Here is an 18,641-nt window from a genome sequence, read left to right as displayed (position 1 = left end):
GCAATGGGGGGGCAGGTTGAGGCCCATTCCGAGTGGGAGGGAGGGAGTGAGGCTGGGGCAGGGGCAGGTGCTGCCAGGGTGGGGTGCGCAGGGTTGGCTCCCACTGCTGCATGCACCCCAGAAGGGCATGGGGCGGGATCTGCACGTGGGGCAGCATCTGGGGCTGGGGGCACCAGGCTCTGCCCAGTGGAGAGGCTGTGCTCAGGGCAAGCAGTGGTGGTGCTGGGATGGGGTGGGATGGGGTGGGCTACAGCCACTCTAAAATTCTCCATAGCCATCCCTTTCAGTGCCTCCCCAAGGCAGCACCTGCCTTTGCCTGCCTCCCTCCCTCCCTCAGCATGGGGGCTGCAATTTGCACACCCCCAAGCCCCTTTCCCCATACAGACTTACCATCAGGCAGCTGCTCTCCACACTGCCAGACTGCATTCCTGGCCACATGCATGCTGTGGCTGCGCACATGTATGCAGCATTTATTGGTGACATTATCAGCTACATCAGCCCAAAAAAAGCTGATTTCCGATAACGTTAATTTTTCTTTTATCAGTGCCAATCCTATGTGACCAATATATTGGTACACCTCTACATTTTAGAATGCTAATTATCTTACTGCCTCTTCAGGTTATTCAGAAACTGGAACACACATTATTTGTAGCTTATCACTTCAAACCAAGTGCCATTACATACACGGAGGCAGGAGACTGCAGAGAAACAAAAATGGCCAGCTTAGTGGGGGTACGCAAGTGCTAAGTCCATTGCCTATCTTGGCTGTTTTCAAATATTTTGCTGGCACCACTGCAACTGAGCCATTTAAATGAGACCAATCAACTGCTCTACAAACATTTACAGGAAGCACATTCTAAAAGTGATGGGCCACAAAGTAAAATGCACAAAAGTAATTTGTTGGTCATGATGAACCAGAGACCAAAGTCAAACTCTCAACAGCAAATGAGAAATTATGTGCGTTAAATAGCTAGTTATAAATGCTTGAGTCTCCCCTTTACTGTTGCCCATCGGTCAATCCTAGCATGAAAGGATCAAATGAAACATCTGAAGAATATGACCAAATTGAACAATGACGACACAGCTTAACAGTGAAGAGACACAAAAAAGGAAATCTATATAATTTGAAGAGTATGGGCACTTTTACATGTTCATTAATGAGCCTTTGCTACTGCACATTAAGTTTAGTACCTCTGGGTACGTTTATTCATGTGGCAGGGGGGAAATGACACTTTAATGAGAGCGGCTCCAAGAGCCACTCTAATTAAAGGACTGCCATGTCTCCTGTATTAGTGTCCCCACGCTTAAAAATGGTGGCAGGGTGCTTGAACTAAAGTTTGTTCAGTGAGTTATTGTTCAAGCACACCCACTGCTATTTTAAGCACAGAGTCGCTGATGCATGAGATGCAGGAGTTTGCTGGAGTATGGCAATTGCCACATCCCAGCAGATTTGGTTAATCAAGTCAATATCATTCTCTCTCACAGATTAATTGAGCCCATTCCAACACACTGGAATTCCAGCCTCTCCAGTCGTGTATAGACACCCTCTAATATGAGGTACCAGATAAAGGCACAGTAGCTGCGCTAATGCACAACAGCAAAGATGAACCTTTTTGTAGCACTTATTGTGCAGTAGACTAATTCTGTTGTGCATTAGCATGGTTTTTGCTGCGATGCGCTAATGCGCAGTAGAACAGTCCACTGCACATAGAAATTTGTAGTCAAGTTGTTTTCTTAAAACTGACTATACCTTGTAACTACTACCAAACTAATTACAATGCAACACTTGCAGGGTTAGAAGCCCACCTATAGCATTTTATGTTATTGCATAACAAGCTTAAACTAGAATGTTTTTAAACAGAGCTTAAGTGTACGTTTCAGAAAATATCTGTTAGTCAGTTTAGACCCATCTAGTAACAATACAGTTTGAAATGATGGTAGAAAACTACCACACATTAAGTTAGAAACTGGTTTACCATACATATGATAAATATAAGCTTTATATTTAAGCTATACTTAATTCATATAGAGTACAGCACACCTACTATGAAAATAACTCATCTGCAATTTGTTGTAGGAAATTTTAAGTGCCACTAATATAGGTAGCCTAATCACACTCCTTTTCGCTTGGTGGTAGGAAAAAGAAAAGCTATTATTGAACCCATTTCGGAGCTAACTTGTTGACCTGAAGAATTACAAGTATGAACAATAATTAGTTGGTGTTACATGAAAATGTCAGGCTTCCAAAGTTGAGCAGCGTGGGTAGACAGAGAACCTTTGAACCCACCAAATAATCCCTGAACTTGATAATGTACATAATACGGTGATATTGGGTATCCTGACAGTTTCTGTCTCATATGCTACCCCGGACCGTCCCTGTAGACTATAGATTTAGCATACTAGAGAGTAAATACAATACAGACACTGGCGTAACCCAGGCAGCTGTCTGACACAAGTTAATTTAGCAACCTGTTTACAGCTGGAGAGAAAGCCTATCCCGACACAGATGCCAACTTGGCAAAGGCTTAATGAAATCCTTTGGGGTCAGAGTGAGTTCTGAGGAGTGGCAACAAATACTCATCCATCCACCCACACACACATGCACGTGCCATTCTGAACTTACTTGCACCATGAAGCTGCAGCCCACGGTCTGGGTTATTTGAACTGCAGCAGCTTTGCCTGAATATTAGGCATGTGTCCTTTTTTATTAACTTGACATTGAACACCTGGAAAGTGTTATCCCCATTAAGGAAAATGATTACTGGGAAGACTAATGCCTGAATTCACCATGTATTGGTCCCCAGTTTCCAATAAAAATAAAGGAAGTGTTGATCTCTGGTAAGAAAACAGAGACCTCTAGCCATGTAACACCAAAACAGTGCCCTGTGAAACTTAAAAATCCCAAGAAAATGTGTTCTAGCTGTATACAATTTCATTCACACACACTCTTGGAAGTGTTAGCATTTAAGGTTCCTATAACTCCCAATAACCTACACAATAAACTAAATTTCCCTTCACACCCACAATGACACTGATGTGCTGCTCTCCCTACCTACACAGGCTTTCCCACATTGATAACAGGAGCATCACTTCTATAAAAACATTGATAACAGGAACATCACTTCTGTAAAAACAGCAAGATACAGGTATAAACATGCAATGGAGAAGGTCAAATTAGAACTTGTATTCTACCTGTAAAAATATATGCTTACATCCAGTCATATAAGATGCTCATAATTAGAAAATTTTGTAACCCAAACATACTGTAAAATTGTTCCATTAGGAAGTGAATGTATTGTTGATGGGCATGGCTGGTGCAACAGCCCTGACATCTGAAGTCTTCTACTAGTCCCCACACAAGAGCCTCAGCAGCCAGGAAAATTCAGTTCTTAGTTTCTTTTCATTGGTTAACACTTCGCATTGTCCCTGAACAGAAATTGACTGAAGTTAATAGGAACTCTTTAGCTGACTTCTCTAGGCTTTAGACCTTGCTCATAGTGAACCAACTACACACCACCTTGGTTTGGACTCCAGGCTAGGATCCTTATCCTGGAAGCACACACTGCTTAATTTAGTCTTAAATAGTTCCAGTGAAGTCAATACCACTATTATACAAGTTACACATGCATGGAAGTATATCCAAGATTAGAGTCTAAAATTCAGGAGCAAGTTTTTGTAACTATTTGTAATTAAAAGCAACTGAGACGTAAAAATTGTGCCATACAAATTACTTTCCCTAAGTAACTTGCATTGCATTCGATTAAAATATTAGCTAATTCACTTACTTTCACAGTGTTCATTAGTGTTTGCATTCCTCAATAGGGACAAGAAAAACAGGTTACTTCCACTTTCAGATGCTCAATTAGAACCATAGGAACACTTCTGTTCATAGATTTTGGAAAAGTTTGGGGGGATTTTTTTTTTAAGTCTAAATCTGAATTTTGGGTCACATTGTGGTATGTTCTTTAAAATGAAAGCTGAGATAGATTATTATCCAAAATATTATTATTGAAACCGATATAAAATTCTATAGGTCACCTTTTTAATAGAGGCAAGAAGAGCAAGCTGTAAATAAACAAATATGGGCCAAACTGGAATTAATCCAAAGAAATCAGAACAATATATAAGCACTTATGAGCAACACTACAGCTTTAAGAACTTCAGGCTATTTTAAGAGCCAAAGGGCAGACAGTAACATCTGACACTATGGGAACAGTCATGACCACACACTTACATGAAACTCTGTGGTATTGAGAATGTGACGACCATCCGGACTCCAGCACGAAGCCACCAAACCTGCTGACCCTTCGTCAATCTTGCAGTGCCAGTCTGGCTGTTCTAAAGACCAGACCTAAGTCAGAGAGAAGATCAGTCAGTGCAGCAAACTGAACAGTACATCAAACCCTCTTCTCCTCACTGCAGACCACACTACAGCTGAAAAAGAAAATTCCATCAGCACATACCGCAGAGGTCAGGAAATCTTTGAAAGCCTTTGGCCATGAAGGACTGGCGCTGGATTCCACTACAAAAGTAAGCCACACATCTCTGTGTATTAAGGCAAATTTTTGCCAGGATTGTATTCTGAATGCCCAACATGTCTAAAGATTTTGTTCCCTTTAAGAGAAGTCTGCATGTATTTATTACCTTCTGAAACAGCAAGTTTGAGAGGCTCTCCAGGCACCTTTGGTTTTATAATTTTACTGAGTACTTTTTAAATTTACTTTGATTTCAAATAAGAAGGCTTTTAAAACTTTCAGAGGAGTACTTTGGGCTTTCTTCAGAGCAAGTGCTATTGATCAAAGCATGTTATTTCAGCAAAGATGCTTAACTAATGCTTGGCATTGGAAATTCTAAATTTAACAGTAAGTTCTAGACAGATATCACAGGCCCTGCTGTACCTGCCCTTACCTGAACAATCCCTCGTTTGTACATGGCGCATAATATAAAGAGAGAATCAGATGACCATTCCACATATTGGATCTGATCCAGGCAAGTGTATAGCTGAAGGATTTGAAGGGTGTTCACATCTCGAACTATCAAACGGTACTGCACACATGAAGCCTGAAAGCAAACAAAAACAACAGTTTAGTTGCTACACAGATACCAGGAGTTATTAACAATGCCAAGACTTATGCTGTATCATTCACATACTGCCCTGTTGCTCTAGGATTCAACTACTTTGGATGCACCAGGATTTATACGTTTGAATTTGAAGGCTTGTTATGAGCTGCATAACTAAGTGACACAAAAGAGGAGTAAAGACAGATCAATCAAATTCATATTAAACACTAAATAAACTAAGGTAAAAAGGAAAATGTAAAAAGAAATCTGGTTAAAATGGTGTATTTTTAAGTTAAATAAAACTAACCCAAACATGCATTCAAAGCTGAAAGCTGTCATTTAAAAACAACATTTTAAAAAACCATTTTTAAGTTAAAAAGAGAAAAAGCTGAAATTTTATAGTTTTTTCACATTCAAATTGGATAGTCAATATAAAAGCTAGTTTTAAAAAATTCACTAAAACAGTTTTAGACACTCTATGTGCCCCCCCATTCCCTCTGCCAATTTTTTCAAGTGAGAAAATTTTATTGTAAAACAACAAAAAAGGTTTTTGCATACATTTATCTAAATAAATCTTGCCACAGACTATGGTACACCAGTGATTCTCAACCAGGGTGCCATGGCACACTGGGTTGTCTTGGGAGCCTTTCAGAATTGCTTCCGGATGCCATGCAATGTTAGCACTCTTAGGTGTGCAAACATGATCACAAGAGAAACCCAGAAATTTCAAATTGAAATCCACAGTATTAAAAGCATTTTGACCTGCTGTGGTCTTCCTCAGCTATTTACAAGAGAAATTACTCTGTTATCTTGCTGTAGTTCAAAATCAAGTGAAAACAAAGAGCTGACATCTTTAAAGAGGTGCCACAAATCTAAAGATGGGTGCTTTGACTTTATCAAGGCATCATGAGTCTAAAAAGACTTGAGAACCACTGGAGTACATGATTTTTTTTTAAACCCACAACTCGCTTAAAATTAAACACCCAATTAAACAATTGCAGAATTTGAATCTACCACAGTAGGAGCAAATTCATATTCTTTTCATTACTACTTTTAATTCTAATCTTTAATTCAACATTTGAGAGTTATTTCTTGGCCCCCATTAGTTTACTGGGAGGTTTGACCTTGAAAATTAAGTATCTAGGCGGAATGTTGTCTGACATGATAAAAAAGATGAAGGTTTTTATTCCATTATAAATTACCATAATGTACAGATTAATCACACAAAAAGACAGAGTTGTACCATTGGGTGTCACTATAATACATTAGAAGAAAATACAGAAAAATAAATAAATAAATAAAATAATCGATATCTGATGCCCAGAGAGGGAGCGAGGGACACTGAATTCCCTCAAGCTTTAAACACACTATGCACTAAATGGTTCCAGTAAATTTTTGTTTTAATTACTTTTCAATTCCTCCTTCCCCCATCTCCTGCAGTTTAAGGGGGAGAAAAAGAAAGACAAAACTTGAAAAGCATGAATCTCTCTATGCGAAGGACTAGGTAGTATCATGTTCGTATTCCCCGTCACACATCTCATTATTATTGTAGCAGTCAAGAGGCCACAACTGAGGTCAGAGCCCCACTGTGGTAAGTAGTGTACTGCTCTGAGTTTACAATTTAACAAGACTGATCAGTGAGGGCTCAAGAGGAAATGCAGACACAGCGTGGTGAAGTGACTTGCCCGTTGTTGCCAAAAGTATCAGTAGTAGCTTCCGGAACGCGAGCCACCCCTCTCTAGGCTCTGTGTGGTGGTGTTTTAAAAAGAAAACACATAAAAAAATCCAGATGTTTTGTGAAACCTGTGCACTAAACGAACACCTAAATCTTACAACAAAGCAAAGTATAGGAACTTTCCCCTGGTAACAACATCCTCACTACACAACCCAATCTAAGTCAGCCTCATCCAAGAAGAGCAAGAGGAACAACATTCAGTTGTCCCTGCGCTAGTTATTTCACTAACAGCTGCGACTGAACTTTTGCAGCAAGCACAGGATTACACGCCATGTCGAGGAGGCATCTTTTCATGAACTGTGCCTGTAAGATATTAATAGCTACAACCACCTACAAACACACACAGGAATGGGGGAGGAACAGACCTAAAATACAGGAATATCCAAACTTGCTTAAACTCAACAAGCAATTTCTATGCCAGCACGTCCTCAGCCGGGCAGGACAGCATCTGGGCAGCCCACCCAGGTCCTTTCGAGGGAGCCAGAGGCTGCCCCACAGGGGAGGCGCAGGCCCACGGCTCGCAGGGGGGCAGCGCTGGCCTCTCTCAGGTCTTTGCAAGAGAAAAATCACCCTATGGGTTTTCATCCCCATTTCGACAACGCAACAGGGAGACTCGCTTCTCTAGGGCCCGCGGAGAAGGCGCGCTGGCCCCGACCGCGGCCACCAGGCAGGGGAGCCGCAAACAGGCGCTTTCCTCCGCCCTCTCAGCGGCAGAGAGCAGAGCCGGGGGCAGGGAAACCCCAACCACCGCCTCCCCTCGGGGAGGGCGTCTCCGCAGCGCATCGCGCGTGGGCAGCTCCGGCCCCGACCCTCACCAGGCGCTTCCCGTCAGGGGAGAACTTGCACAGCAACCCAGAGAGCTTGAAGCCTTCCGAGAAGTTCATGACAGCGGGAGTAGCCCCGGGCCCAGCTGAGGGAAGGGAAAGGCCCGATTCAAACCCGCCGCCCCAGCGCCGCGGCTAACCGCCGCCACAGGCCGGAAGCGGAAGTAGGACAGCGAGCGCGCCTGAGGCAGCGGCCAATAAGGGCTCGCGGGGCATGCTGGGAACTGTAGTCCGGCGCCTGTCGGGGGGACAGCGCCTCCAGGAGTGGGGGGCCAGCTGGTGCCCGCGGTGCAGGGACGGGGATCCGGGTCCGCAAAGTGGCAGTCTAAGCCAGCCCCGGGCTTCTCCGCTCTGCGGGGCGAGGGAGTCCGTGCTCGGGCCCTTCCCATCTCCGCACGCGCCGGTCCGCACCGTCTCTCCGTGCCCTTTCCCCGCGGCCCACGAGCACTCGGGGGGGGTCCCCCTTGTTCATCTCCATGCCCCGCCTCGCGGGGGCTCTAGGACGGGACGCGGCCGGCGCGAGGAGCCGTGAGGGGCGAGGGGCACGTGGGACTGCGCGGAGCTCCCCTGCCCCCCTCCCCGCGCCTAGAGGCAGCTGCTTCCCGCCCGCGCGGAGCCAAAAGGCGGCGAACACCCCCCTCTGTCCGCGCCCGGCCCGGCCCGCCCCAGCCGCCTCCTCGCGCTCGGGCGCGGGCAGCAAGGGGTTAAGGAGGCGCCGCGCTCGGGGCCCCGGGGACCGTGGGGCGCGGGAGGAGGAGGTGGCAGGGTGCAGCTGGGGGTCCCGGGCCGCCTGGTGCCTTCCCTTCCCTTCCTCGCCTGCCACTGGCACCGATGCCATCCTGGGCTGCAGGCGCCTCCTGCTCTCGCCTTCCCGCCCGCACAGACGGCACCGCGGCCAGGTAGGGCAGCTCCGCCCGTGCCTGCTGGAGGAGCTCCGAGCAGCCCAGGCTCCTGGCAGGGCCCAGGCAAGGCAGCCGGAGGGATGAAGGGGCTCGGACGCCCCAGTGGCCGGTCAGGCTGGGGTGCATGAAGCATCCAGAGGGAGGCTCTGGTCTCCTCTTCGCTTGGGGAGGGGGCCGTTAGCCCTGCCTGGCAAGGAGTGCTTGGATCGCTGTCCCCAGGAGCGAGTCCTCCTCCTGTATTCAAAGTCTTTTAGATCGGGCAAAACTGATGACCTGGGAGAGGAAACTTTCCAGGGTGGGAAGAGCTGGGGTGATGCTTCAAAACGCTGTCTCTCCTCCTGCTTGGTCAAACTGTCCTGGCCTCCTTTTCTTACACCTTCATCTCTCTGCCTTGCTAAAGTCTTAAAAGGTATTTCCAAGGCAGATTAATTTCAGTGTTTGCTTTTCAGCTCAAACTTTGTTTGGCCAGGCCAGCCCAGAAAATACGGAGATTTTTCTCTCCCCAGAACAGTGCCCTTATTCTACACAAGGAAACAGGGAAGAGGTACTATGTGGCCAAGTATGCTGTAGCTTCGAAGAAAAAAAAAAGACTAAGCAAAATGATGGTGAGCAAGTGCCTGAGGTTGAGTTGCCTCTGGTTTAGGGCTTTCGAGTTTTTGTTTCAGTCTAGATGTCAGTCAGGTTCTGGAAATGGTGACCTAATGATAGATGAGAGATGTGTAGAACAACCCTCCTAGGCTGTGGTTTGCAACTTGGTGCTTGGGGGTGTTGGTGACTGAAATCAAAAATGATGGGCCTGATTCACACTCTGACTGTTGTAGGTAATTAGGACTGGCTTTGGTAAAGTCAGTGGGAATAAGAGTGGAAAGCTAGAATAAGGCAGAAAAGGTCTGGCTCTGTTTGTAATCACATTGTGCCTAGGGTTCCTGCTGCTTTTGCCCTCCTTTTCTTGGAAGTACAAGGAGGAGCAGAAGGGAGGCATCCACCCCATGACTTCCCCCAGATTTGGTTTGGCATCCTCCAAAGACAGTCAAAGGGATGATGTTGTGGGGGTCTGCTACTGGGTTGAGGGATGAGAATTTACTATCAATTTCATAGGCTGTAAACATATATTAATGTTGCAAGTTTTTTTAAATGCAGTTTGCAAATTTTTAAATAAAGGCTATATTGGAAGTGAAGAACAAAATCACTGTGCCATGAAATGAGAAACTAATCCTCCTTTACCCGAAAGATGTTCTACTTACTGACTTGTGTGGTGGGGAGACCAGACTCCGCTCTTACTCAGTTAGGCGTAACGCTGGAGTGACCTTATCTGTGTAGGTGCTCAGATGGCCAGCACCACTGCAGTATCTGGATTTGGCATTTTCCCCTATTAGGCAAATAGGAAAAAGCCAACGGAGTGACAAAAATTGAGCTCATCTGAAATGACACAAGAATGAATGAGAGCGAAATTTGGTGCGTGTTGGTTTTCATGAAGCTTCTTCTGACTTACATTGGTAAAACAAAGAGCAAAATTTGGCCCATGTACTTCATTGGAATTACTCAAGCTTTACACCATTTTAATTGAGAAGAATATGGCCCTCTGTGCCAGATCTGGTCTCTCTAATCCTGAGAGAGCATGTTAGCGACCCTGCAGGAGTGAGCTGAACTCTGTTACTATGGTGGTTACCATGGATGCTGGTATAACCAGCTAGGAAGATTACACAGGTGGGGAAGCCAAGCTACAAAATTTAATGGAACATTTTTAAAAAGAGAACTCTTCTCTTGAGAATTATCCAAGCACAGGCGTATACAAATGGCTTGAGAATGCTCAGTAGACTTCAAACTTTATTTTGCAATGCAGTGTACCATAAGCAGTCACATCACTTGGAAACACAGTCCTGCCTCTTCCTAACTTTGAACCTAAGTACTTTTGCTTCATTCAAAGAGGGAACAAGGGGGTGGATTTTTTTTCCTTATCACAAATCCTGTCTATAAGAACAAAAAGTGAATTGAGAGGGCGATGTTCTATCTATTTGTATAAATTACTTCAATGGAAAAGTGTTTTTTAAGTGCATTTAATCACAATTATTTTAACGGATCTTAAAAAGATCACCTACCAGAGCAATGTGATGTGTACAGTTTTTTTTACTTCTGTAGGTTTTCTCCTCCCAGCAGCATCAAAGATACAATGCTCTTGTTCTTCATTCTGGAGGAGATATGAAAGGGAGGTACTACAATGCAAGTCCTTTACCTTGTAGATTTTGTACCTCAAAGCAGCTGTTGAATGGGTTTCTAAACAGAAAACCAGGTCAGTCCAAAATGAAAGCTACCATGTCAATGGAGCAGACCCAGAGCATGGTGTTGAGAACCACTTCCATACTTCATAATTGGCAAATAACTCCTGCCTGAATGGAACGTTTGGTGTTTTTCTCATTCCTAGCACTTGGAGCACAAGTTCTGGATTTCATCTCCAGTCCTAATATCGAGTCAGTCAAACTTCCCTGTGTGTTAATTTTCCCTTGGAGAATGGATATAATGGACACTTGTTGAGTCTTCATTAATATTTGTTAAATGCTTTGAGATCATCAGATGAAAGGTGTTATAGAAAGGTCAGTTTTTGATAACTAAAGCCCTGGGGGGGGGCATCACTGTTTGGACACAAATTGTAAGTGTATTGTTACTAACAAGAACACAGTCACTTTAGAACATGACCTGTGCGCTGATTCCACAAAATGGTTAATGCTTAAGGAGTTTCCCCGCCTGGTCTGGTGTGTTTTCCCTCTCTGAAATCCTGTCGTACTGCCAGCATCAAAGAACAACATGCTTCCTGCCAAGTGCCAGCTGGAGATTCAATTCACTTTATTGCCTTTGCCAGCTGTGGGGTGTTTAATTGCCCATCTGCTGGTACTCTCTGCAGTAAGACTCCCTGGGGAGCCCCTCTCTGGGGGAACTTCTCTGTGTAATTGGACAGATGTTCTTTCATTTAGGGCTTCAGCCAGTGTTTCAGTCACCTGTGAGCTTGGTTCAGCAAAGCACAGTCCTACCTCAGCCTCTCAAAGCCAAATTTCACTTAGGCCTAGTCTATGCAGGATTTTTCTCTTGGTAGAAGTGTTTTGGTTTTCTGGTACAGTTGTATGGCACAACCCAAAATGTACAAGTGGTAAGGCAGCATAAAGTACCTTTCATCAGTACAGGAGGTTATCTTCCTCCTTGTGTGGATATACCCATACTGAGATACTTTTTAAAAAAAAAAACTTTTCAGTTCAGATTTTTTAATTTAGCAATACACAGACCCATTAATGCATATAAGCAACAGAAAGTTCAGAGTTTCATTTACATGAATTAGAATCTGCAGGGCTAGGCATTTCTAAAGGTATTTAGACATCTAAAGGCACAAATACACAACTATTGGGATTTTCAAAATGCCCTGATATGGCAAAGTACCTTTAACATCTTGGCCCTCAGCAACCTGCCTAGGATCATGTAGATAGTCTGTGACGGTGTTGCAACTGGACCCAGATCTCATAAAGCCTAGTTCAACCACAAAGCCATTCTGCCCTTTTACATGAGCTCACTGTCAGGTAGAGAATATCTTTAACTTAAAACGTTACTTCTTGTATATAAAATACAGTAAGGAGGAGGAGTTTACATCATGTACTGGTGTATAGGGAGTTACTGAAAATGTACTGCTTTTAGAAACAATTTATGGGTAAAGTAAATGATGATCGGGAACAGAAATGATGCTAATAATTATTATGCAAATAGAATATGCAACCAGCATGCCATTTAATGAGATGTGATATGCAACACTGTGATTAGACACCAATTTTCTCATTCCTACTTTCACATTCTTCATTCCCTACAGTCTACAAATGTCAACAAAACCTTATCATAATTAGAAATGTCCCCTCTAATTTTTTTTTTCTTTTTTAAAGAAAGCATGTTCTGACTTGCTTCCCAATTCTTCATTTCGGATCACAGGCAGCTTCCTGACTAATTATTGATAGTAATGAGAGAAGAGACATCCAGTTGTGAAAGTTTCCCCCAGCTATTACAGTAAGATTCCAAGCTACAGATGAAATATATTCGTAAACAAGAAGCTAATTGTATTAAATGGGAAATTCTTAAGATTCTGAGAAATACATTCTGAAATAGACAATAGATAAATTTGGTCTTAAAGACAGGGAGATGATATTGGCTAATCTATATTAAAATTAATACCATGTTTCAGGTCTAAGTAATGCATCCTTGATTGATCACAGTTGAGCATACATACTGTTTCTAACGAGAGTGACCCAAGTTTCAAGTATGTTCTTTACCCGCTGCTGCTCTCCACGCATCTTGGTGGATCAATTTTCCCCATATCTATTCAAATGTTACTAGGGTCCACATGCCCAAGATATATTATTCAGTTCAGTGAAGGCCTGAGGGGAGAAAGAAATTCTTTATTGCGACTTCTCTAACTCCCTATCTTCTGGGCATAATTTCATCCCTTTGTGAGTGTTAAAAGAGCGGTTTTGTTTGTCAGTGCCCATGAAATTACTATATGCAAGTATGTGGAAGAAGTATGACTTCTCTGCCTGGTCACTAAGCTGGTCTGTCCCCATCACCTCTTCTCATTTTTCAGGAGGGGTGGGAAAACCATTCCATGTGAGCACCAAGAAGGGTGAACCCAACAACCCCACTACTTTCAGATTTGATTAACAGCCTCATTTGCACAATGGGATGCGTGTTATGTCTCTGCCTTATTCAGCCATGATTGAATACTAATAAGACAGGTAGTCTCCCTCCATGACTATTTGCCAGGGGGCTGTGCCGTCAGCAATTCAGTGTTTTCTGGAGTCCTGGATGAGCCAGCCAGTTTGGCAAGCCACTTACCTGTAGTGACCATCTTAATTTCCAGGCATTGCCAGCTGAGTGTTCCCCACCCCCTTGTAACTGCCTTGTATTCCAGGAAGGAGAGCGCAAGCCTTTGCCACACTTTTCACATAGCTTTCAACAGCTCCAATGTCATCGCCTAGGCGACCGAGACGCTACTTGTTTGTAGTGCAGTAAATAACGTAGGTTTTCACTACCAGGCCGCTCCTGTCCACGGGAGATCTCTTGGAGAACTCGAAACACTTGGGGCTACACAGCAGGTAGGGGGGCCTTTAAAAAAGAAACTTCTTGCTTTTGGTGGGACCTGTTCAGTAGAAACCCTCTCTGGATTTCTTGACATAGCATCTGGAAGAGGATTTGTTGCTGCTTTGCATTAAATGTCTTGGATAGCTTGATCCAGAGTGCCATTGATCCAAAATAGAAGCACTGGTGGAGAAAAATAGTGACAAAGCTTTGTATTAAAAGCCTGTGCCAGGGTAACTGAATGTCTGGTGATGTGTTCCCCTACTCAGGGCCAGAGTATGCTGCTGCTCACGTCAGAATACTGCAGACTTCAGTGGAGTCATACTTATACCCTGAGCTGGGCTTTAGCTGTCAGAGCTAAGGTAGGGGAGTTACTTTTAGTCTAACCACAGGGGTACTAGAGATGCCTCTTCTACCTCCTTGTCTTGCTACACATCAGGGAGGCTTTCCACCTAACCTATCTAATCTCTTTTGGTCACTCATTACCATGAGTCACCTGGTGGGGCTCCTTTCTGGGCTACTTTAATTTGTTCTGTTCTCCCATCATGAGATGAAGGATTTCTCAAATTACAACAGGCACCAGGGTTACACACTGCTCCATTCTTTAAACAAGGGCACCATTCCCTCTCTTACAGTCCTGCACAGCTGACCTGCTTGGGAAGTGCTATAAATTGGACACTTGTCCCTTTCATGGAACATGGCTGTGCTTGAGTAAAACGTGAGATCAGCAAGCTAAGGGGATCCACTGGAAAGACCTTGCGTCCCTGTTGTGGGAAACACTGACAGGGAAAATCGCTTATGACCTACTGGGCAGTAACAGAGACTTCTTGATCCTTGTGGGCTTGGCAGAAGGTTAGTAGTAGTATCTCTTGTCAGCATACTCAAGCTTCATGTTCTGGGTGAGAATTGAATGAGACAGGCTACTGATAACGCTCATGTGCTGCTGCTTGTCAGATTCTCTAAGCCCTTTGCAAATATTAACTTAACCATATCATTGTTCCTATCTTCAGATGGGGAGAGGGAGATACCTAATTTGATGTAGGGTCATGTCACTTCAAGGCTATTTCACAACTGAGAAGGTGAGCTGGCAGCAGGACCCAGGAGTCCTGCCACCAGTCTTCCATTCTAACCAGTAGACAGCACTCCCCCGGGAAGGGAACTGCCCAGTTATTTTTTAATCATTGCCTCAGTGATACTGATGTATGGAGGACATATGACCGGTTTGTGCAGGAGGTCCTCTCCTCTCGGGCATGCCAATGATCATTAAGTCTTGGGAGTGTTAGGTAACCACTGGGTCCTTTTCTCTGCTGTGCCATATTTTGTGTTTCCATCTGTGTAAAGTGAAAGTAAAATGCTACCAGGTCGGAGTGGTGGAATGTGACCAAAGCACAGCACATCACATCTCTCTTGCGCTTGCTTGACAACACAACACACAAGGCAGTGGAGAATGGGGCATCCTTTGGCACCAGTTAGGAAAAACAATTGTAGATGAAGGAGGTTCTTATCGATACATGAAGGGCAGTGCGGATCACAGTAGGTAGAAGGACATAGATGGTGCCCCAGGTGCAGAGGGACAGCAGAAGGCTTTTGGAATAAAAACACATCACCAATATACTTGAGAGGCCTGCTCAGGGTGTTCCCGTGGAGGCGGCTGCAAGATAAGTAGCACCCGTGACTAGATATTCTTTTTGAACAAGATTTGGACCTGAAGTCACAGCAGCAGAAGAGCACACTGTCCGTGGTGTGTTTTACCATGTTCAACACAATATATAAGATTTGTAACGTCAGCAGAAAAGTGGTCTGAGACTCCTACCAACTGCTACACCCAGCATTCAGGGGGAGACCGCTTGGAGTATTAACTTAAACTCACCACTCTTTGGCATCTCCTGGAAAAAAACAAAACTGGCATTAATCCTTTAATGCACTGTGGCTGGGTCTGTGCAGATTCTGCTTCTGTACTTTCCTGAGATGCCAGCCAGTTCTCTCTCTTAGCTGGCCATTAATGCTATTCAGTGCAGGTTTTGGATTGTTATGGTACTTGCTAAGTTGGGGTAAGAGAGCTCATTGCTGATGAAGGTATCTTTCAGGTTTACCTGGAGTTCATGGCATAACCAAAGTTGCAACAATGGGAGTTAAATCCAAGAGACTGAGTATTTCCAAACAGCTTCTTTAGAAACCACCCTGGCAGACAACATGGACGTCAGATCCACAGAACAAACCAAGCCGATTTCAACAAACTATGCGTTAGGATCCAGTGACCCCATGTAAGCGGGAAACTCTGTATGTTTACCAGCTAGGGGAATATGCTGCATTGAGGCACCCTAAAACAAGATTTGCTTTTTCTGAGTCTGGGTATTTCTAAGTCTTTTTCACTCTGGGAATTTACTGCCAAGCTTTGACTAGCAAAGGGAAGGACAGCAGAAAAGGCTGTGGTCAGTGGGAGGGAGGATTAGTTTGAGAATGGGAGGCAGCCTCCATGTTGAATGAAAACTTCAGCAAAACCATAGTGGCACTGGGCTGCAGCAACTTAAGACCCAGGAGGTGCACGCTCAGTTCTTTGCCTTCCTTAGTGCCTGAAGCAAACCCGTTCTGTGCCTTTGTTGGCAGAAGATCTCCCAACCACCACAGTGCTCAGAGGGGAGGCTGCAGTATGTAGTATCCGTTTGTCAGCCACACAGCCTGTAGTCACTTAAGGGCGTTCAAGTGAGTTACGTGGCTATTGAAACTCTTCACTTTCATTGTGACGTGGAGGGTGCAAAGACTTGCAGCAGAAAGGGGATCTCTCACTGCGATATTCCCCAAGCAGGGGCAGCTTCAGTCTGTGGAGCTGGGTCTTAAGAAGCACAGATGAGCTCCAGGGCCAAATTTCTCTGAAATTCAGGGATCCCCAGACTGGGGCTTTAGTCAAAGTGGTCTCAGCTGCAGCAAAATTTCCCACTATGGGACATCCAAACACTAGTCTCTTTGAGGGACATAATCCTTCACTGGTCAAGTGACTTTGGTTCAGGGCTGACCAAAGTCCTTTCTGCAGGCAGAGAGCCAGCACAGCTCAGGCTTCCCCTGCAAGTGAACCCGAGTCTTGCCTTGCAGGCTTCACCTTGCAGAGCAAGGCAAGAGTTTAACTTTCTCCAGTCCTTGTCAAGAGGACCTGGAGAGTGAACCTGCCATTGTCAAGAAGGGGTAGGTGGCACAGCAGTTTTCCTGGTGTAATTGCCACCTAGGCAGGGATGGAGAAGACAGGCCACCTACCAGCCCTCAGGCAGTTGCAGCCTTTGACCATTATTGCCCAGGCAGGGGGATTCAAGCCAGTGATCTAAGTGTGAAAATCTCAGTAGCTTCTAATCAGCACAGTGTGGTTTTCCTTTTGACACTAAACACTGGAGTGTGTTGATGGATGAATCTAAAGGCTTGGTTCCGATAAAAGTGTAAAGGAGATATATAAACATTGAGATGCCGACTGTCAATGAGCACTAACCATACCCACTCCACTGTAACCCAGCCTCAGGCAAAGTCTGTCAAGTGCCCCATAGTACAGGTGCATGTTCATACCCTGCCAGGAATATACCCATCCCCCTTGCTGGGTGGTCTCAGATGCAGGGTGACCCAGAGATAAGGACTGGGGATCTGGATAAGTAGCTTCTCTTCCGGGCTCTGTCCCTGACAGTATGTTGAGCCTGGGGTTAGTCACTTCTACCCCTCTTCTTTGTGCTATAACCTTCACTTTATACCCATTGGACCTGTCTAGTCTACCTGACAACAGAGGATTATCCTCTTACGGTTCTTCCCAGTCCACTTTTAACTAGCTCCTGCAGTGGGGTCTCTTATTCCCACTGAGATTCTTTTCTCTCCCCAGGACATCTTAAAATCTTGTTTGTACAGACATTTCCTTCCCCAGCCTAAATACTTCTGATCTTAATTTTGATTGTTCCTTGTTATGCCTCATTAAAGATGTGGTATACTGCCATTAATAGAGCTGCAAGCTTCTGGTGATGCTGTTATGCATAAAGCAAATACTGGTTTCTAAAATCTTTCATTCCAGGCCATCAAGGTATTATTGTTTCTGTTCAATCACAGGCTCTCTGCAAATGCCTTCACAGCAAGTGCAAGAATCAGTGAACAAGTGTGTCAATAATATTAACAGACCAAGCACTTCTTTGCACTATACAGGTTGCAATGGGAGCCCTGAGCTGTGAAGAGGCACAAGTCTGGCTTTGGATTCGCTGATCAAGCTTTTGAAAGACACAGGGAACTCCAGAAAACGTCCTTAAAATCTTCAGATTCGGTTTTTTTTTTTCTTTTCAAAATGAGTCCACCCACATGGTTAGGGCTGGTGTCACCCATTATGACCACAGGACAGTGGGTGCTGCTGGTAGCTCTCTGCTGAAAGAGAACGTGCAGCTTGTTCCTGAAATTGCTAAACCCCCTTGGACCAAGACCAGGAGCATGGAGCTGGGGTAAGGCTTCCCTGAAAGCTGCAGCCCCAGTTCTTTTCTTGTACAAGTTTCTTTCTCTTTTGTATATGGAGGTTGGGAAGGGGGAGGAGAGAATGAGATTTTAGCAAACCGATTCCTTTGTGGCTAAACTGATGGCAAACCAGCCCTCCGTTGCTCTGACAAACTCACCCAGAAACTGCTCTGTGGATATTTCGTCCTACAGACAAGGCACAAATGTGGAAATGGGTACCAGGGATTTAGTTGTGTGAAGATGTCCGGGGTTGCTTTCGTTTTACATTACGTGATAGTTTATCAGTCATATTTTCAGCCGTTGACTCTCCAGATGACTCAGGGCAAACATAGCATGAAAGGGGATGGTCAGAGGAGTCCCTGAGCCATAAGGGTGTACTCAGAACAACAGACTGCTCCGTTTGGACGCTGCTGCTTCCAGATTCAGTATTTTGAGACCAAGAAAGCAGGAAGTTTTTTGGCTCTGAATAGTAGGTGACAAACCTTAGCTGATAGACGAGGGGACCCTTACTAAAGGCAGGGGAGAGGTGACCTGGATCCTGTCTTTGCTACG

At 44.7% G+C, this 18,641-nt stretch overlaps 2 protein-coding genes across 7 annotated transcripts in view; one reads left to right on the top strand and one right to left on the bottom strand.

The window, feature by feature from the left end:
• The window catches only part of WRAP73 (WD repeat containing, antisense to TP73), a 37,197-nt gene extending 29,476 nt beyond the window's left edge, over nt 1-7,721 (bottom strand). Inside the window, exons 1-3 of the mRNA XM_019541242.1 lie at nt 7,612-7,721; nt 4,909-5,061; nt 4,235-4,351 (exon numbers count right to left, since the gene is read on the bottom strand). Coding sequence (XP_019396787.1) covers nt 4,235-4,351; nt 4,909-5,061; nt 7,612-7,680 — 339 coding nt within the window. The 5' untranslated portion in view covers nt 7,681-7,721. The remainder of the gene's footprint in view (nt 1-4,234; nt 4,352-4,908; nt 5,062-7,611) is intronic.
• Nucleotides 7,722-8,289: 568 nt separating this feature from the next.
• TP73 (tumor protein p73) overlaps nt 8,290-18,641 on the top strand; it is a 70,649-nt gene continuing 60,297 nt past the window's right edge. For 2 of the 6 annotated variants that reach the window (XM_019541233.1, XM_019541232.1), the window contains exons 1-2: nt 13,558-13,642; nt 17,793-18,079. In XM_019541233.1, the coding sequence (XP_019396778.1) occupies nt 17,943-18,079 (137 nt within the window). In that variant the 5' untranslated portion in view covers nt 13,558-13,642; nt 17,793-17,942. Of the gene's footprint in view, nt 8,520-13,546; nt 13,643-17,792; nt 18,080-18,641 lie in introns of those variants that run through there. The other 4 variants (XM_019541231.1, XM_019541235.1, XM_019541234.1 and 1 more) reach the window with 4 other exon arrangements.

Source organism: Crocodylus porosus, unplaced genomic scaffold, assembly GCF_001723895.1.
Source record: "Crocodylus porosus isolate Cpor-Errol unplaced genomic scaffold, CroPor_comp1, whole genome shotgun sequence".
NCBI classification, from domain to species: Eukaryota; Metazoa; Chordata; order Crocodylia; family Crocodylidae; genus Crocodylus; species Crocodylus porosus.
Note: the sequence above shows the minus strand (reverse complement) of the source record. Positions and strands in the feature narration are given on the sequence as shown.